The sequence below is a fragment of the Tyto alba genome, unplaced genomic scaffold (genome assembly GCF_018691265.1).
Source record: "Tyto alba isolate M040663 unplaced genomic scaffold, T.alba_DEE_v4.0 Super-Scaffold_46, whole genome shotgun sequence".
NCBI classification, from domain to species: domain Eukaryota; kingdom Metazoa; phylum Chordata; class Aves; order Strigiformes; family Tytonidae; genus Tyto; species Tyto alba.
Genome location: NW_024881322.1, coordinates 15,725,772 through 15,751,367, shown reverse-complemented (window position 1 = coordinate 15,751,367; position 25,596 = coordinate 15,725,772). Strand labels below are relative to the sequence as shown.

The following is a 25,596-nucleotide window of genomic DNA, read 5'->3' as shown; positions in this document are numbered from 1 at the left end:
TTTGTGTGTTTCTTTGGTAATTTGTGTGTTTCTTTTTTTTTCTTTTTTTCCTGCTGTACTCCTTCCTCCCCCCCAGCACCGCGGTGACAGCCGTCCCCCTGACCCGACTGCTGAACCGCCTCGCGAGCTCAGGCCTGCAGGCTGAAGCACACGCCAGCGAGCGGGCAAATCGCTTTTATTTAACCTTCACCCTTTACCAGCGCCGCAGGCCCCTCCGCTGCTGCTTCTCCCGGATGATTTTTAGCAGATGTTGCTCAGTGCAAAGCGTTGCTCTCCCCTCTGGTCACACAGGTCCTGCTGAAGAGTTTGCAGCTAAAGCCTGACTCATGACAAGCTGGTTTTTAAGAACGCGTGTGTGAAATCTCTCCCTGGCCAGCTGACTAACATCTGCTTTCCAGCTTGTTTTTCTCTGGCTGGGTGGCAGAAGGAAACCTGGAGTGTGCTGCAAGCAAAAGGCAGTGTTTCCATTTTGCAGAGCCCCACGTGCCGCTCACAGCCCCCTTTGCCACGCTGCTTTCAATTAACAACGTTGTTTCTGGTCGGTAGGTAGGGACCTGAAGACAACCTGTTCAAATTCAGCCATAAATAAATGCGTTGGGGCTTCCCTAGCACAAAAGCTCTCCGTCACATCGCGACAGGGTAGGATAGAGGTGGGAAGAAGCACGTGTGCTGCCTGAGCCCTGTCCCAGCAGCGTGCTTGGACGCAGCAGTATTTTTCCCAGCGCAGTCGTTCACTTTTCCCCCCCTTTATTTTCACTGGTTCCACGTCGGTTACACGGACACGGGACCCCAGTCTCTGCCCAGCAGAGCAACTGGGATTTGTACAGGGGGAGCAGCAGTGCCCTGGCTTTAGCCACCCCTTCTCCTTGACGTGAGCTGCTGTAAATCCGGCCGTCGCTATTCGGTAAGGCGGGGTTGGGCAGCAGGAGAAGAACCTCTAGAAAGACGCAGGGAGACGCTCCAGCTTATCCCCATGCCTTGTCTCACTACACGAAGCCAAAATAACAGGTAGGTGCTGCTGAGGCGGTACCTTCACCTGCCGGGGCTGGGGCGGAGGGTCGCTTGGCGCGTCCCGGTTCCCTCTCCGTTCTCCGCTGTCCCCTCACCGTGCAGCACCGGGCGCTTGGGGTGGCAGCTGCCCCCCCCTCCTCTTCTGTAGCATTTTTACCCGGCAGTCGCTTTGAACTGCCTTCGGGCTGACCTGCGGGCCAAAAAGTGGCTTCGTGGGTATACCTTCATATAAACCCAGCCCCTCTGAGGGGCTTGGGGTTGGATTTTTGTTTGCGTGAAGTAAGAGCGATGCCGCCTTCGCTTCTTCATACGGTCTGAGGAGCTTGGTGGAAAACTTTGTCCCAGCTGTTTGTTTTCCCAGCAGCGTAAGCTGTCGCAGGGCTCAGCAAGAAAAGGCAAAAAAAAAACCAACCAACCAACCAAACAACAAAACCAACACCCACTGAACAAAAAAGCTTGTCCCTACATTATCTTTTCCCGATGTGATCATGAAACAGAGGCGCAGCTGCCTGGCAGCCCCGGCCAGAAAGGGCAGGGCCAGTGCCCTCCTCGCCGATCTGGGGTTCTATTTGCAGCACAACTTGATGAGTCAGCCTGCTAATTACTGAGAGGCACGGGAGGTGCTGCAGTGACATTTGCCCCCTGCTCCTAGGAGCTGTGCAGCACCCAGTCCCACCGGGGAGAAGGAGGCCGAGGGGAGACTCAAGACCAAAAATCCCTTAGTAAGAGCGCGCCAACTTTTAGTGGCTTTGGCCCAGCAGAACAAAGGTTTGTGAATAAGACTGGGCGATTTTTAGCAGCTTCAGCCCAAGGGCGCTGCCTTGGCAGAGGTGTTGTGGCTGCCCTGAGCCTGAGAGCGAGGGCTGGGGCTGCGTGTTTGCTGGAAGGCTGAAGGAGAAGCAGCAGCAAAACCTTACGAACCCTCAGACTGCAGTAAACTTAAGTCACCGGTGAACACAGAGCCTTCCCTCGGCAAGCACGTCGGAGGCGAGGGGCTTTATGGGAAGAAAACACGTTCCTGGGGGAATAAAAAGCATCTCCTGAGCCTGGGAGTGAGCCGTTCCCAAAGTCCCTGGGCAAGGGCACGGAGTGTCTGCGAGGCCGGTCCCGCGATCGTGGAGCCACTCTGCAGCCCCGCTCGCTTCCGACAGCAGCTAGTTAGAAGACGACGGTGTTCCAAGGCTGTTCTTCCCCGCCTCCCCACCCAAACCACAGCAACCCAGCAACAAACCCCAGGCTGATAACCGCCGCCGGCGTAACCCCCCCGGAGCTGCCCGCAGGCGGAGAGCGTCTCCAGGCTGTGCCCCCTTCTCGGCCGCGCTGCTGGAAGCTGGATGGTTTCTGTCCCTTGGTTGGTTCCGGGTCACCCCCCCCGCCCCGCTCCCCACCCCTGGTCATCCACATCCCACCCCACCACGATCAGAAGTCTCCCCCAAGGAGCAGCTCCCAGCCCGGACCGCCAGCGCGTCCTGCGCCAACTGCCCCGGCAGCCCTCCAGTGCCGCCGCGCGAGACAGGGCGGCGGGAGTCGAGGACAATTCCGGGGCTGGGATTGGTATTTTTTCCACCGAAACCCATCAAGTTGAGCCTTTCTGCACTTGGCAACCGCCCGCGTCCAGCCCCTGCTGCCGGGGTTTCATGGCTGCCGCCGGCGGCAGGTCAGTTCACACGCACGACGGAAGCAAAGGGAGGCAGGCGGTGCCCACGCGCCCTCCTCACCCTCAATTTCCCCCTAAACCAAGATTTAAGGAGCTTTGTTTTCCCAAATCGGTGCATTTCTAGGGCGTGGAGGAGCCTAGATACGTCTGCCCCAAGCATTTACCCTTAGCACTCATCAGGCAGCCGATGGATTTAACATAATCCAGAACAAATCTCGAGGTGTTCCTGTAGCCAGACTGCTCCAAATCGTGACCTGAAAAACATTCAAGAAACAAACGATTCCCTCCACCTGAAGAGCAGAGGCTACACCCTGCAGCACCCTGTCCTGGGCGCCACGCACGGCTGGGGGGATGGAGGTAGGGTGGCACTAGGCACAGAGTTCATCAGGAGCCGGGGGGGGGGATGCTGTGGTGGCCACACCTGGCTACCCACAGGTGAGAAACCCTGGCCAGCTGATAGGAGGGGAAGCACGTTGGGCTTTTCACCCTCACCAGTGATGGTGGAAGAGCTAGCAGCTGGAACCTGCTCAGAAGCATGGCCAGGTCTTCTGTGGCCCTGAAAACACCGGAGGTCAGGAAGTTTTGCTGCGTGAGGAGATGGCCAACTCCCTGCTGAGAGCTACAGAGTCTCGGGAATACCACCCGCACAGCCCCTGACTGCCTTGAGCAAACCCTGTCCGAGGCATTTAAAGCCCCTGGATCAAACGCCTCCGCAAGAACCAGGAGACTGATCCCACAACACAACAAACCAACTTCCCGATGGCGAGACCTCAAAGGCAGGCGGGGAGTCGGCCCCGTACCCCGGCCCGGCGCCCCCCGGGGAGTGCCCCGCACATCCCCAGGACTCCCAGCCACCAGCACCAACCCGATTTCACAGCCAAAACACCAGCCCGCCTCGCCGGCGAGGCACCAAAATCCCTGGTGTGTTAGAGAGAGGGCAAGGGAGTGGCACCCGGTGAATCCAACACAGGAATCCCAACGGGTAAAGCACCAGCACGCCCCGGGGCAGTCCGCAGCAGTGACGCCGCAGCCGCCGGCAGCTCCTAGGGCAGCACTGCTGCCCAGTAAAATCGTGCTGGGAGATGATATTTTTCCTTCACCCGTGGGACTGCACTCGCCATCCCTGCCTGCTGGTGAGGGGTCACCCCGGCCTTCGCAGCGGCATGCCCGTGGCCTGGGTGCCTTACCTCTGCTTGGTAATATAAAGAGCTTAAAACATACAGCTCAGGGAAAGAGCAGTGAAGAGGGCTAGAGGTTCAGCAACATTCCAACCTCACTTTAATAAAAACGCGCTTCAAAAGAAAGCCTGCACAAGTTTGAAGAGCACTAGAAGCCCCCGCGGCTGTAGAAAGACTTACTTCTGCTCCATCCACCCTCCGAGCCACCAACCCAGACTTGCAAACCGTGCGACGCGCGCTCCTGATCAACTTCAGATTGTTGACATCACCCTACCGAAAGTTGCAGGAATCCTCCCTTCTTTCTCCTCACTCCTTTCTTTTAAAAAACTGAGTGGGGAAAAAAAGAAAACCTAAAAGCTTCCACGAGCGAGTCAACGAGAGGAGAGGCATGTAAGCAGTTTGCAAGTAATTCATAAGGATGCCCACACAGGTGCTGTGTTTTCAAGGGAGGACCAAGCAAGTTTGCTAGCAGAGGAACGCATGCGTCGCAAGGGGTGGCGCCATCCATCAACACCAGCAAATAAACCAGACGGAACTCAGGAAAACTTCCCCAGAAGTTGAATTTCGATGCACAGCGTAAGAATCCACGACAAAAAGCTTCTATTCAAGGCGTCCAGGAAAATGCCAGCTGTCACAGATACGTGATATAAAAGGACTTAACAGCATCTACCTACTAACTCGAGGTCTGCTCTCATTTCTATTGACAGAAGAAGAATGGCTGAATTCGCTTTTAAAAAATTATGTCGTGTATACACAACCACACACAGAGATATACGCAGCTTTAACCTTCAAGTGCACGCTCGTTTAGAAAATATATACAGTTGTGGTGTGCAGATGGACCTAGTAATCATACAGAAAATGTACTTTTTTTTGGTTAAGTGTCCGCCGAGTCTACACTGCATACACAGAAGTACTTTGCTTTGTCCCGTACGATGCAGAGTAAGGAGGGCAAGTTACAATTGCACCCAAGTCAGGTCTGGGGGGACGAGCTCCCCAAAAGCTAGCTCTGCTCCAGATGGCTACTAACGCCACCGTCCGCTCTCAGAACCTGCCACCCTCGGTGGGGTCCCTGTCAGAGACTCCCATTCATCACAAACGGGGCGCTCCGTTCTGCCAGTTCTGCCAACCCGGCTTGCCGCCGAGGGACAGGTTCTCACAAGTTGCTGGCAGGCACCAACAGCACAAGAAAAAGCTTCGGCTCCCCCGTGCAACACCGTGTCTGCAGAGCCAACCCTCCAGCCCACCTCTGTGCCCCGGCCGGAGGGACAGTCGGTGTATTGGCAGTGAGTAAACAGCCAGCCCAAGTACCCAAAGGACTTTATTATCAGAGTCCTGATCCTCAGCTGTGCTGTTTCTGCAGGCCCTGCGGCGGTGGAAGGCGATGGCATCTTCCTCTGGTCGCCCATCAGCGACGCGGCTCTGAATACGTGCAAAGGGAGGGGGTCCCGCTGGCACGGAGGCCGGTCTCAGAGCAGCTCCGCATTTTTGCTAGGCACAGATGGGAGTGGGAGCCCTCGTGGGCAGAGGGGCTCTGTGTTTATTTGAAGGTGCAGGCTCGTGGCCGCTCAGAGTCAGCCCCGAGCACGAGATGGTGACTTGGGAATCCTGGGGCTGCTCACAGCAAAACGCACCAAGAGCTGAGAGTCACTGAAAGCCAAACCATCCACGCGTCGGGTCAAGGAACTGCTCTTAAGCACCAGTCCTGAAAAGTTAGCTATTTGTTGACCTAGAGAGGAGAGCGGTTTTACAGATCCGTCACCTGGAGGGGACAGCTCTACTTGCTGCTCTTTGTGGCAGCGGTAGGACCATCATGAAAGCTCCTATTTCTCAGGGACAAAACTCCCATCGATGTCAAAGGGAGCAAACCCGGCAGTGCGCTCCCGTTCCTTCTTACTGTGATTATTTTCCAATGTAGGGAAGAAAACTCACCCATGTGTTTCAGTGTTCCTAACTCTCCCACGAAGAGGCGCAAGCACAAGTAGCTCTGAGGCTGTAACACTGCCAACATTTAGGCTGTTTCATACAATCTCACCGCTGGCAAAACAAGGGGAGCCAGGACACCGACCACACAGGCAGAGCCCAGGTGCCGGCCAAGAAACACTCAAGTCTTGGTTCTTCACTTGGTAGATGCATCATTTAAAGTAACGAGTCCCCTCTTTGGCAAAGCCCCTGCCGTGACGTGACCAACGCCGGTGCTCCAGCCACAGCCACTTCCATCACAGCCTCCTCCTGTCGTGCATCAGAAGCAAATTGCACAGGAAAATTGTGAAAGAAAAAGATGGTGGTCACCATTTCTGGAAAAAGCATTGCCCTGCCTCTTCCACCCTCTTTCTCCGTCCCTTCCTTTAGATGCTGGCTTTTCTGCTATGGGGTCTTAGGAGGGTGCACATCGCTCTGGGGTTGCATAAAAAACTGCTGTCAGCAGCCTGACACAGCGCAATTAAACCGACGACTGAAACGAACAATAAATAAAGAGAAAGACATACGGGTTTTAAATATAGGTTTCCATTAAAAGCATTACAAAGACAACTTCTCTCATTTTGAAGACAAAGAAAAAAATCCACTTCTACTAAAAAAAAAAAAAAGAAAAAAAATTTAAAATTACCCCTTTGCAAGTAACTTTAATGAGGAAGGGTGCAGGGAAGGGAGGGAGAGAGGACTTGGAGAACTAGCAAGTGTTCCAAAGGGTGGATGCCCTCCACCTCGGCCATTTTGCAGTGGCACCTTCTGCTCGTACAGTCAGGTCAGAGAGCCAGAGAGTCCTCACGTGGAGGATTTCACCACCTGCTCGTAAGGGGGAGGTGGGGTGTTGCAGTAGGAAGGTGGGGGTGGATAAACCGGGTTTCCTTGGGGGGAATTGGGCTGGACGTGGAAAGCCATAGCCATGGGATTCATCACAGGTCCACCTGGATCTGTGTAATACGGCACTCCAGGCTGTTGTGACCCTGCAAGAAAGAAAAGGAGAGAAAAAAGTATCAACAGTGGCAGCGGCATCAGGTTGTGCTCTGCCAGGGCCTGCGCTCTGCACACTTGGAAAAGATTTCCCAAAGCCTTCATCAGAGTAAAGACAAGGAGCCACCTTTCTCCCGTTCCAGAGCAAACCCAGGCTGGCGGGACTACATTCGCTTCTTGAGGTTTCACCAAAAAAGTTTCAACCTTGCGTGCGATGGAAATCATTTGGTGAAACAAAGGGCACCAGGGCCCCAGGCGGCTGCCAGCTGAGAGGGAAAACAGCGAGCCCTGCTCAGCTCCCCAGCCAGAACTGCAGTGCCTGCAGAGAGGAGGGGCAGGGCATCCCGGGCGGACTCAGGTGTCCAGCCCTCTGAAAGGAGTTCGCAGATTATTTTGTGGTGTACTAGATCTGCCCGTAAACCAGAGTGCATCTCAAATAGATGATTTCCCTTCCAGGCACAGTGCGGCTAAGGAGGAAACACGGATGAATCAAAAACCCCAGCTGAAGCCAATTCTGGCTGGCTAACACGATGGGAGAAGATTGCTTCGCACGGATTACGTTTGGGAAATGATGTTGGAGCCTGCAGGGACAAGGCAAGGGAGCCTATGATCAAACGCAAAGCTCCTTAGGCATGGCACATGAGGAGTGCCAGAGACTGCTGCCACGAGGAATACCAAAGGTGGCATGTAACCCTCCTCGGGTATCACAGGGGGTGGTGGACGACCACTGCAGCAATTAAAGTTGCAGATTGCCTCTATCCCAAGATGTAAACTAGTTTTCTTCTCTTTCCCTCTGTCTATTTAAATAAAGCTGGACTGACAAAAAATTCACAGCTGAGCAACGGGTTTTTTTCTTTTGGTGCTAGACTGTTTTTCCTATAATGATAAGGTCTCTAATGGATTTTTCCCCTCAATCATTCCTTTCTGTGACTTAGTGACATGAAGACTCAGTATTGCCACAATATAGGCTCTTGAAGCTTTACGCACCCCTTAGTACTTCAAGCATTCAGGAAGGAGCTGCATAGCAAACCCCCAAACGTGTCCTTACAATATTAAATCAGACAGGTCGAGCCACAAGGCACAGGGCTGCCAACTGTCCCAGAGCCTGGGATATCTGTTTGGACACTCTGGAGCAAAGAGGACGGCGAGCAGATTGGGAACGCAGCTGCTTCCTTCTTAACACAGTATTTTTTAAACACACCACTGCAAGAATTTTTCCCTTTGCCTGTCTGAGCAAGGAGAGCTGCTCCACAGCCTCTCTCCCTTTGCCGCGGCGACGTGAAGCCCCTGTTCTGCTTCCACCGGCAGCACCCAAAGCCTGGGCTGGTGCCCCCTCCTGTAGCCTTTTGCTGAAGCATTTTTTTTGTTTTAAAGTTAAATCCTGCCCAGCCCTGCATTCCTGCAGTTTACATCTGCATGGGGAAATGGGAGAGGTTGAAGGAGCTCCCTGCAGCTTGCTCTTTAGGAAAGTAACTGTTTTCATTAAAACATCCATGTATTATTTTTTAATTGGGAGTGGGGGTGTAAGTGTGGACACTAATCTTCTGAGACATTTTCTCAGTTCATTAAACCCATCAGAAAACAACGTCTGAATTATTAACCTTGTGGGATCAGCTCAGTAAGTATTTATTAAGTGTCTACAAAGGGACCCAACCTTTTCCAAGCACCCGAACTGCCGGTCTGGGGCTATGTAGCCAGGGCTGAAGGGAAAGATACCACCAGGTCTGCAAACTCCTGCTTCTAAGTGAGGTGTGCAATCCATTTTCCCAGCCAGGCCCACAGAAAAAGCACTCCCAGGCTGCTGCTGGGATGGCAGAAGATGCTGCCGTTGCCTAAGGAGGGAGCTGGGCAAGGAGCCACGTTTCACCTCCCCAGTGAACTGGGCTGCTGCTGCCAAATCTGGAAGAGGAGCTAGCAGCAAATGAGAGCTTGGTCCACCACGAATTCCCATTGCTTTTGCTGCTGAATATTCCTACATTAGTAGAAAAAGTTGGAAAAAAAAAAAAATTAAAAATTGGTGGGGTTAGCTCAAAGCCCAAAGCTTTTAAGCAACAGCAATAACAGTCTGGAAGCTGATAGCATAAGGTCATTCAAGGGCTTGTGCTTATTTTATATTTACTCACAATTTGTGTTCCATGAAGTGTCGTGAAAAAATAAAACTGTGCTCTAAAATTAAATCTGGTATTTGTCAATCCAGCCAAAGACGCTCCCCTGTTCACATCATCTTGAGGCTATTTTTCAGGCTTAAAAATATTAGTTTAGTTTGTTTGGCTCCCCGCTCCCCAACCCTCCACTGTTGAAAAATAAGTACTCTCTGTGGAGATGGTTGTTCAGTCAAGCAGAAAACCAGATGCAGAATGGAAGCCCTAGAAAAACCTTGTAGGATTTAAACAAAAAGAAGGGGAATAAAGTGTCAGTTTGTGTCTGTAACATCTTTTTATCTGTTTAGACCTGTGAGAGAGAGGGGGGGAAACGCATGTCTGTGCTTAAGGATGCAAGAAAGAGCCTTTCCAGCGTCTGCCCGAGGCACAGGGCTGTGCTGCAGCTGGCATGGCAGCGGGGAGAGCCCCCACGCTCGCAGCCACAGCTAGCTAGAAGGGCTTTAGGACGCTTTTCTAAGGAGGCTGCCTTGATGCAGCCACGGTATTGCACAGAGATGGCATGGTTCAGAAGATGATTTCTGATAGAGAGGTTTGACGCACCGAATTTTCAGAGAGATCACCCTTCTTGTTACAAAATATTCAGCTGTATTTCCACTTCTAAGCCGGTATGAAACAAAAACAAATTGGCAATTCAAAAAAAAAAGCTGTCAGAAAAGATAGTTTTCTGCTGGCTTCAGCTCTCTCTAATATAACATGCAATAAAATGACAGCCCGGGAGGAAAAGTGTCAGTGTACGAAGCGTGCCTGCATATGTGTGCGTGTAGTTTCGCTGGCAAGAATTAGCACTGGCTTACACAATCTGGAGAGCGGTTAAAAACGGCCCGGTTTGGGGGTTGGCCTTGCTGAAGCAGGGAGAAAGCAAGCACCAGATAAAATCTCAGCACTGTCAAAGGCCTCCCCGCTAGAGACAGCTGCATTCAAAGTGCTCCCGTAAGGCACAAACGTCTTCTGCTTACAGGTGAGTCTTATTTTGCAGGATTCTCCAAACTGGGACTAACAGTCAGAGGGGAAGAAAGAACAAATCTAGAAAGCAGAATTGCCAGAGGAGCCATCACTAGGTAAATCCTCCTGATGCTCACAGCCATTACCGAGCAGGGAGACGGCAATCAGACTAAAAAGAGGGGAAGGACCACTTTGCAGAAAAGCTGTAGCACAGAGCATGGGAGGCAAATAAAAAGAGAGATTTGCGAGATGGTCAGATCGTGGAAGAAAAATGTTCGGCTTTCCTTCACCTCTGCCAGATGTTATGAACTGTATTTAAAACTCTTTCTTCACGCCACTGGTTATTTTGGATAGCTATCATTTTGTCTACGCTGCCGAGCGAGAACTTGCTGGCCTCCTGCCATGCATGGACACACAGCTGTAAAGGCACGAGGAACCACGAGAGAAGGGACCTGCAAGTCCTGTGGTCCTGGGTTTCAAAAACGCTTCTGTACACTGCAGCTGAATTCTGCTGTGTGAAAGGCAGAAGGCTTCGCTCATCACAAGAGATGGCTGCATGGTTTAGTGCAGCACAATCTCTTGGTCCAAATCCCACAGTTTCCAAAACCCAACCAACCAAAACCCCTAAATTCACCCTTTTAAAACACCTTGGCAAATGTAAGCAATCAGTGAAACTTGTTTAATAAGCAGTCTCTGACCTGATGCAGTGTTGACTGGTTGTCTGGTGTAAGACACGTTAAAAGTAGGTTCTTCTACTAGTGGAGGAGGGTACATCCGCCTTCGGATAAAGAAACCAGCTCCGCAACAGAACAAAACTCCCATCATCAAAAGGAACCTAGGCAAAGAGAAGAGGGAAGTCAACACCCACTCAACGTTCAGGCAGCTCTCAAACCCCCACTGTTCACTGACTGCAACAAGAGTATCATCTAGCAATCATCAGCCTACGACTTTTATCAGGGTTTCTTAAACGGGTTGTGTCTGGAGAGCAGGTCTGTGTCATTTGAGACAGCACTCGCGGGGCACGTACGGATCTATTATGGACATCTTCAGCGATCAGCACTAGTGTCCGGTGTGTTCTGGCACGTAAAATACCAATCTGAAACTAAAACAGCCTTGAGCTTTTGGAAAGTTCAGGTTCACACCCAACCTTTGCCCCGGGGATGCTGAACTGAAATTCCCAGTCGGTACAGTTTCAAACTGCGCATCTCAGACATAAGCCCCTCACTCAGAGCATCGAGGCTGCCCAGGAGGGTTGGGGGGCGCAATGAGCAATACTATCCTGCAGTTGCCCTTAAGAGAAGGTTCTTAGATGTTCTTCAATTACTCAACACTAATTTTCTAGCTGGCATTTAGACTCAAGCCAGAAGACTTAAGCATTCAGCACCGTCGATGAGAAGCTTTCCTCTGTGCTTCCTAGACGGGATACCCATTCTCAAGGAGAAGGATGTGATTTTGCTTCAGTTCTTCTCCTCTCCGCTCCTTTTCTGACCTGACTAAACTGTCCTCATCATTCCCTTGCCCTGGTGGTGTGGAAACCAGCACATGCAGCAAAGGCATGCCAGAAGATTTTGTTCTTCAGACAGTGGCTTTCACTGTGATTCCTGGATTAGTTATCAGACATGCTAATGACTGATGCAAGCTCCCGTAAACCCAAATGGTTCTTCTGCCTGTAATTGCCACCTCGTTTTAGGGCCCTTTACTGGAAGACAATGACAACTGGGCTCTTTTGGAAGGGAAGGACGTTGGCCAGAGGCCACCGAAGTTGGCCAGAGGCAAACCTACACACCATGTTTCTCTCCTCTGGACCATTCCCAGGTGCCCGAGAGGAAGAGTGTGACACTGCACGGTACTTCATGCAAAGGGTCAAATTCTGTTCCCGTTTCTCCGGTGGAAATGAGAGCAGAAGGAGGTCCTGTTTCCCCGAGCCAATATTAATACATTCCCTTTTGGCAGTGTTCCTGCAAAGGATTTGTTCTGAACAGAAAAGCAGAGATTTATGACGTCACCCCAGGGATTGAGATGCAGAGCTCTTCGGTTATAGCAGTAAGGATTGTACACTGAAATCCCACAGTCAGCTTCAGAAAATCTCTGTATTATAGTAGATATCAGGCTTCTGATTTTCAGTGTTTATTCGTTCCAATTTTGAAGGCTTTTTTTTTTTTCTTTTTTTAAGCAGTCTTCAAATTCTCCATAAAAATGCCTGAAATCAGGCTTTCTAGGAGAACTTTTGCCTTCTCTCTACTGTAATGAGAAGGTTTAACTCAGGTGCTTTCTTAAATTCCTCTCCATACCGAATTTACCTTATTTTTTCATTATGCATATAGCAGTGATTAGTTTAAGCTTTATCCAGATTACTGAGTCGCTGGTTTCACAAGCTCAAATCTTTCTGCCTTCTTTTCCCTTGCTGTCATCTCCAGCGAAATCCTCATAGTCATAGATGTACTTCTCTTCCTTTTTAATTGAAGCCTCAGTTCAGCTGGCAAGAATATCCTAAACCCTGCCTAAATGCACAATCCTCCTTACACAGTTCTCTTTTAAAACTGAGTGCCCAACAAAACCAGAGAAATGCTGCTGCCCAGTAATAGCTGAAACCAGTATAAGGAATTCAAGAATTTTGGGTAAGAGTGAGACCACCACCTGTACAGACCAGCAGGATGCAGAAGCAGGAAAGGTCAACCTTACACAAGTTACCTTCTTTTTCAGTGTTTTCTCACTACATTAGGATAATTTTATAAGCAAAAAATCAACATCCTTGCATTTATATGCATACATATACATTCCTGTATAGTTGTACTTACTTTACTTCAAAATACTAGGGCTGGCAATACCCTGATTTAAGCCCTACAGACAGGACAAGAACAGGACAAACATAAAATTCCCACATGCCCTGACCTACCAAAAATACCATAGTCGCTGGATAGAGAGAGCTCTAACACAGCATCTTGAACCACAGCAATCCTCATAGGAGCGACATCTGCAGAGAAATAAAGAGAAAAGGGCATTAAGGGAGTGCTTGTCACTCCGATTAAAACATCATTCCCAATCCTGACGCTGTTTGCAGCCCTGCTCAAGGCACTATTTACAACATTGCCATAAGCCCAGGAGGCAAAGCCTCCCAGAAGGGTTCAAGGCCAGGTTGGACGGGGCTGGGAGCCCCCTGGGCTGGGGGAAGGGGGCCCTGCCCGGGGCAGGGGGGGGCACTGGGGGGGCTTTAAAGGACCTTTCCAACCCAAACCATTCTGTGGGTCTATGAATAAGAACAGACGACCCCTAGCTGGATAAAGTTGTCAACTACATGTACCCACCCATGGCACAGCTCCATCACTATTCAGGAACTTTTTGCACCTTATTGAAACCACCTTCCTATATACTTCTGTCCTGGTTTGGGCTGGAATAGAGTTAATGTTCCTTCTTAGCAGCTAGAACAGTGCTGTGCTTTGGATTCGATACGGGATTTGGTATGAAAAGAATGCTGACAAGACACTGATGTTTTCAGTTGTTGCCAAGAGATCAAAGACTCTCCAACTCCCCCTGCCCTGCCCGTGCGCGAGGGCACAGGGAGCAGGGAGGGAGCACGGCCAGAGCACCGGACCCAAACTGGCCAATGAAATATTGCATAGCATGAAATGTCATGTTCACTATATAAAGGAGGGGTGGCCAGGAAGAAGGGGGGTTCTCTCTCACTTCTGGAATTGTGATCGGTCTTGGTATCTCGGGGTCGCTGGCCGGGAACGGGCTGGGTATTGGTCAGCGGGTACTGAGCAATTGCATGTACATTACCCGTTTATACTTTCTATTATTGTTATTATTTTATTTCATTACCATTATTAAACTGTTTTTATCTCCCTTGACCCCTCCAATTCCCTCCCACTCCCAGGCAGGGGAAGGTGGGCGAGCAGCTGCGTGGTGTTTGGCTGCCGGCCAGGTTCAAACCATGACAACTTCTTTTAAAGCCACCTCTAAAAGACTGAATGTAGTGCTTAATTCTGTATAAAAGGACACGTTATATATAAAAAAAAAAAGCAGTATTTACTGTGTTTTCTTTCACAGCAAATGAACACTGCAGACTTCAAAAATGAGCCATTTGGGGTTTTGTTCACTGCAACAGACAATAATTGCAAGGTCAGAACTGCCAGATCACTCATTCTTTGCAAATCAGCAGCTTCCAAACAGAGAAACCACCGAGTGCAGAGAAAACTTCAAGGGTACCATTATTTGCACATTTAATGTCATTTTTTGCTTCTCAGAAGTTGCACTGGATTACAACTGCCAACAACTCTCATTAGTTAAGTAGGCTTTCCTCAAACCTCCCCCTGCCCCGTTTCAAATTAATATTTCGTATGGAATAGAACCATTTTAAAGGTATTATAGCACGAACCACTGTAAGCACAAGGTACCACTTCACTAAAAGCCAGCACATACATTAACAGCAACATCTGAACAATTTCTATAGTAACTGCCATTTCCCACACCAGTGAAACATATTTAGTAGGAAAAAGGACAGAAATTATGGTATGTGACAGGCTCAGATGAAAACATTCAGATTAGTGTACCCACATACAACAAGAAAAGAGGAGGTAACCACAACCGGCTCGATCTTTTTAAGGGTGTTGGCATCTGGATGCTCAATACACGTATTTAATTAGGCACCTGGTTTTGGAAGATTTACCCAACTGCATGACTGTGCTCCCATATTTGTATGCAAAGCTTAAAAAAACCTCATTTGGATAACTGTACAGACAATTACACATTTACACGCTCAATTAACAAGCCTTCACTCACAGAGTATGTCAAGTCACACAGGCTTCAGCCTCTAATTGGAGCCAGAGAAGGATGCCCTATGGATAGATAATCAGTTGTTTTGCAAGTGAAAACAGTTACACGTTCTTCTGATGACAAGAAGGCAGGATTTATTTAAGGTAGCCAGAGGATCTCACATGATCAGCAAGGTCCGTGAATACACTCAGGCACCCAGTTTGAGACTCAAGCAGAGTAAGTTGCTCACGCCAAAAGAGAAAACATCCACTTTGCCATCATTGAATCTGAAAGCAACCCACCTCCAACCTCTGTTCTTCCTTACAGCTTGCCAGGACCCCAACAACTGCTCCTACTCACTGCTAACAAGACTTAGCAAGTCAGCATTACCTTCAGTCCTACTGGGACCAAGAAATTAAGCCCTCCTCCATGCTCCCCAAGTGGATCAACCCAACAGGAGCTTTCAAGACGCATGTTAAATGCACAGACAGGATCAGGCTCCTTACAAAATGGGGTGACAGCCGCTGCCTTCTATTAAATCAGTGGTCATGGCACTTCTTTTGCTCCTCAACACACTTCTGCTTGGAGAACCTCATCCATGTTGATGGGCACTTGTCCCTTTTGCTGATGCTGCACAGCAAGGACTTTGCCGGGCCAGAGGAGCAGACAGGAAACAGAGCCCACAAATCTAACAGCCCTTCTCGAGACAATTAAGGCCCCCAAAAAGAAGGATGTGAACAGCCTTTGTCTCTGCCTCCACACTTTGGCTCTCTCAGCCCAGACACCTACACCTGACCGCAGCAGGACGGGGAGCGGATGCACCAGGCTGGCCTCTGATCCCAAAGCCATTTCCCAGATCAAGCCCCAAGAGCTTAAGTTGTATTAAAAGTTAAGCTAAAACAGAAAGCCCAGGAAGGCTGCACGTACGCCTCCCCCGTGCCCACCCTTGCCTCGCTTATTTTGCATCTGTTTTCTTCGGAGCCAGAAGAGATGGGAAAAGGCTATTTTAAAATACATAATTACAGTCGTTCAAACCACTAAAATTAAAACAGCATCTGCACAAGGAGTATAGTACCTGAATTTGCTTTTTATTTTTAATCTCTAAATTGTCTAGGCTACAAGTCAGCACCATTTTTAAAGTCTCAGTGGCTTAGCTTTTCTTCCTGCAAAAGAGGGCTGAAGTGCCAGCTGGAAGACAGAAAGGCTCAATTGCTGAATGTTTATGAAGCTCCTGAGACCACTGAGTGGCAAACAGGCCATCAAAGAGACGTTTCATCTCCTACACAGATGACTGCACTTTCAAATGGCCAAAAACGATGATGCAAAGGACGGACGAGTCTCTCATTATGGCTGTGTTTAGAGAAGCTCCATTTTCTAACAGCCAGTAAGCTTTCTGAGGCAACTCATCCAAGGCTAAGCCCTGCATTTGCTGAGTGGAGCTGTGTAGCTAACCCAGTATCACAACTCAGGAGATAAATCCATTTGAGATCTGACTCTAGTAACCCCTTCACTTTTTTACCCGTAAAACCAAACAGTCACTTTATTTTGTGTGCCTGAGAGTATGGGCACACGTACCCATATGTGGGAGCCTGGAATCAGGGATGATGCCATGATAACAAGCTGCTGTTTGTGTCCCCCACCACGCGAGAACAGCGCCAAAAAAGGCTGGAAGGACAAAGGGCTCATTTGCCGACAGTGCTGTCAGGGTACCGCGGAAGCTCTGCTGGTCTCCTGTGCCTGATTCAATGTGCTATGAAAAAACAACACAACCTCGGAAAACATCGATCCCAATTACAAGAAAATTAACTTACTTACAAAAGGCATATTTATTAGCCAGCAGAAGACGAGAATAAAATCAGCTTATTAATGGAGCACCAGACAAGCTTAAGTATAATCAGTCTTTGACATAGCATCTCGTACTGCCGGACAGCAAGTCCCAGTAGAATTAAGACCCTGGTTCATAAAAAAACAAAACCACATGAACTTACTGAATTAGCATGCATATTCTTTAAACTACACTCATGCATTGGCTCTGCTTTACAGAGAAGGACTGGTTGTGTCCAATGCCAGTTGAAGAAGAATAAGCCTTACTATCAACCTGAACTGGACCCAGCCCATCTCCCACAGGAGGCTTTTCTAAAGCCAATTTCCCTCTTTCACACACCAGCGTCATCCCAACAACCGCATTTCCCTAAGGCAGTGCTTGTTTCATGGATCAAAATTTAGCGCATTACTTAGGACAAGCCATGATCCATTAGTTGCACTACTAATCTGCACCTTCACCGAGCATACGGTCTCTCTTGAAAAACGTCCATGATGTGATTTATGATTTAGAAGGTACATCTTTTCATTTATAATTCAGCGGAGTGAAATGAATGCATGTCCAATGGCTTGTACTGCTAGCACACCAAGGAACTGCTGTGTCAGAGATCAAAGTTACGCTGCGTGTCAGATCACGGTGACAAGCTTTTTGTATGGGTTTGCACTTATATCATGAGGCTGAACTTCTTCCCTTAATGGACAAGCAAAGCACAAAGTTTCATGTATGGATATATGGTACGACCCAAAGCCCACAAACCAACCCTGTACTTGTATGTGTTCTGCAGATAGTTACTGCTCAGAGAAACGGTTCAGAAGCTCCTTTCCATTTATACAGGCATCTACGCAGCTCAGCGAGTCCCTTCTTAGCAGAGCTACCACAGCAAAGAACTGCATCTAAAAATAATTCCCTGATTGGCACTTGATGTAAAGAGGAGAAATTAGAGGTAAAGCAAGGATTACAGTCTTCAGTAGAGTGTATGGCCATCTCCTGACAACATTCCCTGCCCTCACTCAACACAGGTATTCCCCATCAACACCATCCCTCTGAAATGTAGGCTGTAGCCTTCTTAGGTTTACTCTCTAGTCTGTTTACATGATAAGTGCCAAAACCTGATTTAATATTTAAGACGTTTGATCAGCAATGTCTTTTGGAAGAGTAAAGCAAAACATAAATTGTTAATCCACATATAGCAGCAGAAACTCTACTGTAGACAGAGGCAGAGGATGGGAGGCTGAAAGAAAACCACAAAACCCCTGCAACAACCAGATACAGGGAACTGCATGATTTCTAACCAGTGTCCTGAAGACAAGCCTAACTTTAGCTCCAAAAAAGGTTACATGCCAGTCATAGGTTAAATGATTGCTGCATGTATGTGCAAGATCTATAAAGCAAACTGGGAGTCATTGGAATACAAGATGCACTGGCAGTTTCTGAAGTGGGGAGGGAGGGGGAAACCAAAAGGAGCCAGGAAGTTAAGGAGGATATAGCAATAGACCGAAACTAAGAACAGAAAAGAAAGATCTGGGGAGGAATGGCTAGTAGCATCAGATGAAGCTAAGGAAGTCCCAGCTGTGGCCCTAATACTGGCATGGGCAAAAGACCTGGAGGAGAACCACAAGTGCTCACGAGAACTGGAAGGAAGGGACTGGGTCACCTCCAGGCAGACTCAGTGCTGAGCCCTCAACGCCAGAAGGCTCAGGTCTGCTACCACGGAACAGATGAAGGCAGACAGCTGAAGTGTGAATTTTAATCTGCTTGGAACTCAGCTGCCACAATGCAGCGATGCTGAACAGAGAAAAATCAAATGAGCCATGAAACAAAAAGAACAAAGCAAGCAACCACCATGAAGTGACTAGCAGAAACGATTCTGATGAAGTTCAGAGCCTTGGCTGTGCTATCCATGAGGAGTAATGCTGCTGAGCTCAAGAGGACTACACTGCCCCTCGATTCAGGATTACACCTGCAGGATGAGGAATGAGGAAGATGATCAATAGGTGTACCATGTAACTGAAAGACAGCGAGCTATTTTTCTACCAAGTTTATTTTACCAATGATTAACTCATTTCAGACCATTCTGTATGTGCATTTCCACCTTCCAATATAAAGCAGTTTTCAAAGCAAAGCCATTGACTATATTGCTATACAAGGAAATGCCCAGGTTATTGACTGCTTACACGGGGAAGACACGTGGAGGAGCTTAACTCTACAAGCACGGTGGAGAGGTGATCCCAAGGAATCCATTTTGCTACAGCAGCCCTATGAACATGGAAATTGAAACACAGAGTCCAACTCTGCACTCAGGAGTCCCACCTAAGTAACTATTTCTGAGTCTCAAAATAGTTTCATCTCCCTGCAGAAAGATGCAGCAACAAAGGCCAGATCCCTCCACTGGCATTCACTTAGATGCCTGAGGAGCAGCAACACAGGCAAGGTGTTTGGCTGGTGGAGCAGTGACAGGCAACATCTGCTTCCCAGCCTTGGTCTTAGAGCTGGCTGTGTCTCCTTAGCATGTCTTCGTAACACAGTTTAATTTTCAGCAGGGACACAACTCCACTCAGCACCCAAAAGCGTTTCTCTTCTTTTCTTATACATAGCAAAGGTGATCTCCCAGTGCACGCAAGAACAGTGCCTTGTAAAATGCAGGTCTGATATTGGTGAATATAAAAGTAGATATATGTAACACTTATAACTGCTTCATAGATGAACGCAGTCAGCTGTACTTGAGGGTAAAACACTGCGCTGGTACCCAGTAAAGCACTAGACATACAGTTACCCACGTACCTGATAAATCACCCAGCCCTTAACTCCGTAACAAAACGTAAAGCAAAAAGGAGGAAAGGGGCTGTCAGGTGATTTTTTTCTACAGAGTAGAAACAACAGAGACAGAAACAATATTTGCTCAGATTAGGTTCCTATCTGTCTTGACACAACTAAAATTTCCTATGAGACAAGATACTTGGCTCCTGTCCTTCACACAGACATGAAAAACAAGAGCAGGCAACAGCTGAAAAAGAGATTATTTCTCAATTATTCTTTAGGTGAAGGGCCTATAAATACCATCTCAGTGCAAGAACTCAGCAGAAAATGGTAAATCCTCCCTCACTTTTGATGGGATGAGAAGTATTTGCTCAGCTGCTCCTATCAAACCAACCCTTCTACTGCCCAACGGCTCACCAAAACCCCAGCCCTCTCTTCTCAGACTCCAAGAGGAAAGCCACCCTGCCGAGGGACTTTCCTTGCTGTCTGTAAAGGCAGCAAGTCTCACCACATGGCTTTCTGGCCAGCGCACACCCATCTAGAAATTTCCTCTGCTCCTCCTGCAGCAGAACCTAGCAAGGATTTCTACGGTTCGGGCTCTGTCCCGAGGCAGTATAGAGTAACTCACATTGCCATTTTTCAACATAGGCTGCAGGCATTTCACAGAACAAAGCAGAGAAACAGCGTAGCTTAAGGCTCTGGCAAAACTAAGACGCAGATAATCCATACGATGACTTTTAATTTTCTGGAGGTGGAAGTGTAAATTTCTCACACGAAGAGGAACGAGGACTTCTTGTTAATCATTGGGCCCCTCATTAACCAGATGATTAGTTCTTTGCATCTCAAGCTGCTCCCAGCGGGCGAGCAGTCCTACTGCATCTAATCGTCGTTTTGGGAGATTATAAGCAGTCTGCTGCCAGGGGGCGATGGGTGTCCACGAATTTCCTATCTGCCTGAATTGAACATACTAATGCACAGTAAATCTTTTTTCTTCCTTCACCAAGCCACCACATGAGAAGAGAAGGACTTCAAATGCAGAGGAGGACTCGGGTACTAATGGCCAGCAGTTAGGTGCCACCAAGTCTTTCAAAATTTTAATTCAAGGTCTCCCTACCCAGAAAGGGTTAGAAGCTTCAAGATGACTTTAGGATCAAACGCTCCTTGATGTTGTCCCACTGGAGCTCAAACCCGGCACAAGCCTTCCTGTCCCACTGACAGGAAGCCAGAAGACCTTGATTCTCAGCCTCACATTAGGGTTCTTGCCTGGGACATGGAAGAATTGATGTTCTGATGAGTATTTCAAGTCAAACAGCCTCAAGAGGAAACACTGAGGCTCACTCGTGATAGCCACAAGAGTGGTTATTGCATCCTCTGGAAATGAGAGGGGGGTGGGACTGGGTTCCCTGCTCCACCTCAGCCAGAGGAGAGTCTGGTTTCAGAGTACTCCTCCACTAGAATACAGAGACTGTCCCCTGTGCTGGCTTGGGCCAGGATAGAGTTAATTTTCTTCAGAGTAGCTGGTGTGGGGCTGTGGTTTGGATTTGTGCTGGAAAGAGTTTTGATAACACAGGGATGTTTCAGTCCCTGCTGAGCAGCGCTCACACAGCCTCAAGGCCTTTTCTGATCCTCACCCTACCCACAAGTAGGCTGGGGGGGCACAGGGAGCTGGGGGGGCACATCTGGGACACCCCAGCCCACAGGACATATGCTCAGCATACCGAGCTGGGGAAGGAGGAGGAGGAAGGGGGCACGTTGGGAGGGATGGCGTTTCCCTGCCCAAGCCCCCGTCACGCGTGATGGAGCCCGGCTGTCCCGGGCATGGCTGAGCCCCTGCCTGCCCGTGGGAAGGGGGGAATGGATCCCTTGCTTTGCTTTGCTTGTGTGCGTGGCTTTGGCTTTACCTGTTAAACTCTCTTTATCTCAACCCAGGTGTTTTCTCACTTTACCCTTCCGATTCTCTCCCCCATCCCACTGGGTGGGGAGCGAGCGAGCAGCTGCGTGGGGCTGAGTTGCCGGCTGGGGTTAAATCACAACACCCTCTTTTCCTCTCTCCTCCCTTTTCTCAGAGTAAGCTGCTTACACCTGGTCAGCCTCCAACTCCAAAATCGTTCACAGTCTCAACTCTGAAATCAGGTCAGGCACCGGCTTGATTGCCTGTGAAGGCTGTGTTATTAAATGCCTCTCCCCTCCTCAGGACTCACTCCCAGCAAGTTGAGTGCGTTGTTAAGTTGGTAGCCCAATTCTCCCCAGGTTGTGCATTGGACAACTGATTCATCGAAGCAAATTCAAGCGCGTGGCAAGGCACCTAGCTGCTGGCTGATTACCGCCGTTGGGACTACGACCTTAACAGATCCATCAACATTAAGGGAATCTAGTCCCTTATTTGAAGCAAGAAATACACCGCTTCAAGGGCACAGACCATCGAAGCTAGGTGCGATGTTTTGTACCCTTATCGTTTAAGGCCACACGGGACTGAGCAAGGGTGGTGGGGTTTTGTTGCCTTTCCATACAGACGGTCTGATAATTACTGCTGTCTTCCTTCAGGATACAAATTGCGCGCTTACGCTCCCGCGTTGAGCTACATCTGCAAACAGGCCCTTCCTGTGGCTGCTGGCTGCTAAATTGGTGGCCCTGGCCTGAATCCAGGTCTCCGTTTCTGTGCGCTGCCAGACATTCAAGGCGCCTGGAAGCGTGCAAAACCATGGCGCTGCCTCCCCCTCTCCCTCCTCCTCCGTGCTGGCTTCAAATCAAGTGAAAGAATAAATCAACAGCTAGATTACTGCCCTAAGCACACACCTGCTGACACTTCATGCAGCTGTAATTGCGATGGGAAAGCTAAGTGTATCGTCAGGAAAGCCAACTTAATTAAAAGCAGTAAACATAACAGGATGTGGAAGGCAGAAAGTAGCTCCCATCGTGCAACATGGCCTCTGCCGAGATTGGGGGGGTTATCCCAGCCTCTTGTACACACCCCGATGGAAAAAGGGCTCTCCAAGCCATCTGAGTAACAGCAAGATAAAAACCCTTTTTTTAGTGTTTTCGTCTGAAACATTTTGCAGGTTCCTGATAATGCACCAAATTAGTATTATAGACTGACCACCAAGCACATAAGGGCTTACACATTTAAAGCCCAGATGAATACAACTGTGTGATAAATACAACAAAATTTAATCTGCAAAGGAAGAGAAGTGTGTGGAAATGCATGAGAAATCTATTTCAAAACCCATGAAAAACCACAAACAGAATACAATCAGCATTCTTCTCCACAATAAGAAAAAGAATTGACTGTTCCCATGCAGAGCAGGAACATGCTTGAAATATGAAGAATATTAGCAAACATTCCTTCTTTAGGTTTACATTAATGTTCTTATACTAATTCTAAAAACAGATTTAAACAACATAAATGTGTACACGTGCAGCTGTCTGTTGCATGCCATAATCTACTTTCTATGGAAGAAACATATTAGCCTAAAAATACAGCACTTCCATCTGCATATGCTTTTAACATTTATTTAGGTCCTGTTTTGGATAAGAATGAAAAGTTACAAGATGGCACTCCCCTATGTTTATTTTGTTCTTCACATATTTACCAGCAGTATTTTCTTCTGGATTAAGTTTCTATGTTTCCTTCTGGAGGTCTTTCACCTAGTAGCACACCACTGATCAGTCAAAACGAACTTGGACAAGAAAGCCATGGCTGATGCAAATCCATGCAAAAAGTCAGTATTCAGGAGGCAGAATTAGAAATTATCACATACACAAGTAGGTGTGATGCTAGGAAAGCCAAACTTCACCCACAAATGATAGTTGCAAAGGACACCAAGTTACAATCTGGGCAGGCGGGCAGCCAGATGGGTGAAAAAAAAAAAATGGTTGGATGGTAGGGCTCAAAGGGAAGTCTCCCTGGAGAGTATGAAATAATCACTGGTAACCACAGAGTCTGGACCCATCCTGTTGACAAGGGTGTTGCTAGAACTGGTGACAGAGTTTGGAGATGGCACCAAAGTGGGGATCAGTCAATGAGCTCAAGGGCAGGGCTGCCACTCAAAGATCTAGACTGGCTGGAGGAATGGCCAGACAGGAACCTCATGAAATCGAACAAAACCAAACGCAAAGTCTTGCCTGTGGGAAGGATGAACATCTCGCTGGCTGTGGAGCAGCAATGCTGAGAAGGTCCTAGGGGTCATGGTAGACAAGCTGAACATGAGCCAGCAGTGTGCCATGACAGCCATAAAGGCCAACAGCATCCTGGACTGCGTCAACAGTGTGCCAACTGGCTTAGCCAGTGGATCAAGGGCAGTAACTATCTCCCTTCACCAAGCACTTGTTGGACCACATCTAAAATACCACATTTAGTTTTGACATCCTCAGTAAAAACAATGAAATTGATAAACTGGAGCAAGCTCAGCAAAGGGCCACCAAGATCATCAGGGACTGGGACACCTGCCCTCTGAGGGGAGGTTGAGGGACTTGGGCTTATTCAGCCTAGGGAAGAAATGGCTTCAGAGGGACCCAAGAGCAGTCTTCCAGTACCCAAGAGGTTGCTAAGATGGAGCCAGGACCTTCCCAGGGGTGCAGGGTGGGAAAAGAACAAACGATGGATGTAAACTGAAACAAAAAGACCTTATGGCTTGGTACGTGGAAAAACTTATCCACCAGCCAGGCAGCAGAACACATTGCCCGGAGAAGTTGTGACATCATCTTCCTAGGAGTTTTCCCAAGACCTAACTGGTTAAAGCCCTGAGCAACCTGGTCTGACCTCATGGCTGACCCTGCTCAGATCTGTCAGGAGGATGGACTGGAGGTCTCCTGAGAACACTTCCCATCTGAGTTATTCTCCGATTCCCTAAGCAAAGTTACTCTCTTTTCCTCACTACTTCTCTTAGAATATCACATTATTTAAAAATTCAATACACAACAATCCAACAGGACGAGCTGAAATAATGTTAACTCAGTACTGGACAGCATCAAAACTTTTTTCCTTCTAAGTCAGCCAACCCCCCCCTCCCTGTGTGGAGGACTGATTCACTGACTCAGTGACACCAGATGCAGCACTTTTATTGCTGTGGACACATGCTTACCACTCATACTCAAAAACATTTCTGCTGTTTTATAAACGTGCCATGGAGCCTGGAAAGGAGAGGATTAGAAACACGGAGGTTCTAGCATTTGGAATTTATCACTTCATTAGAAGCTTTGATGTGATGCCGGAGGAAAAATAAACAGAAAAGACCTATGGGATTGGTCAGGCATACCAGGGGACTTATTTCACCCTGCAGTGAGGGGGACATTCACAATCATTCTAACCAAGCTACTCCTAATCAGCACAATGTAAGGCAGTCTTCCTCTACTACTCATTCCCAACTCAGAAGCAGAAAAAACAACTGGAGTATCTTAAGCACTGCTGGTATCTGCACACAGAGGAGGTGGCTTCGCGGCCCACTGTGTCATTATTCACATTATTGCCAAGTAAGAGAAATATCTTGACCATCTCTTCTGCCAACCATCAGCACTTCAGGTACGTCTCGAATAAGACTGAGCTGGCTTATTTGAGCAAGAGTAGGATGAGGAACCTTGCAGGGGATGAGGGTCAAGTCTGCTGAGACAGCTTTAATTCTGAATTGCTTTCTGTGCATCCATACAAGGAGACATATGCTCTAATTCTTAAAGCAAAGTCAGGGATAACTTGGCTCCCTGCTTTTCCGAGGATAACGATTAGACTCCAGTGACTAATTCCTTTCTCTGCTTTATATTTATTTACCTATTTTTCCAGGCCTCATAAATAAATGTTTTGCTGAAGCAGGAGAAAAGTATCTAACTGCCAATACCTTGTGATGCAGGCAGCTAGAACATGGAGAAATAGTTGGTTAGGTTAGTGAAGTAAGTTAAGAGCAGTCTCGGAAATTTTCTGTATCAACAGTAGAAGACAAATGTATGTCTCAAATTCCTGGCAAGCTTTCCATGATGGCTTCTGGTCTGAAATAAGCTATATCTTGCTCACACAGCAGAGGTAGAAAAGTTTGGTAAATGATCAATTCCTCAATCTAGCCTTAAGAAATGGAATTATATTCGGAAGACACATGCTTGAATTAAACTAAAGCTTGCTACTGCTCTATGAAGGCAAGAACAATTATGTCCACTGGAAAAATAATTTTTAAAAGGTACTAATATCATTAACTATTTGGACAGAGAGATGCATCGTTAGTTCTGTAACTGAGACCTCCAACTTTTACCCTAGCTGTTAATACAGAAAGTATAACCAACACGTTTCAAGAAAGCTTTGAGCAACATCTGTAATAGCTCTTTCTTTTTTAAGTAACTACACTGGGAGACAGATTGCATCAAAAACTAAAAAACACT

At 48.1% G+C, this 25,596-nt stretch overlaps 1 protein-coding gene across 1 annotated transcript in view; it reads right to left on the bottom strand.

Annotated features, from left to right (window-relative positions):
* Window positions 1–6,329: 6,329 nt before the first annotated feature.
* VOPP1 (VOPP1 WW domain binding protein) overlaps window positions 6,330–25,596 on the bottom strand; it is a 68,282-nt gene continuing 49,015 nt past the window's right edge. Inside the window, exons 3-5 of the mRNA XM_042806351.1 lie at window positions 12,799–12,876; window positions 10,601–10,737; window positions 6,330–6,791 (exon numbers count right to left, since the gene is read on the bottom strand). Of these exons, the coding sequence (XP_042662285.1) occupies window positions 6,610–6,791; window positions 10,601–10,737; window positions 12,799–12,876 (397 nt within the window). The 3' untranslated portion in view covers window positions 6,330–6,609. The remainder of the gene's footprint in view (window positions 6,792–10,600; window positions 10,738–12,798; window positions 12,877–25,596) is intronic.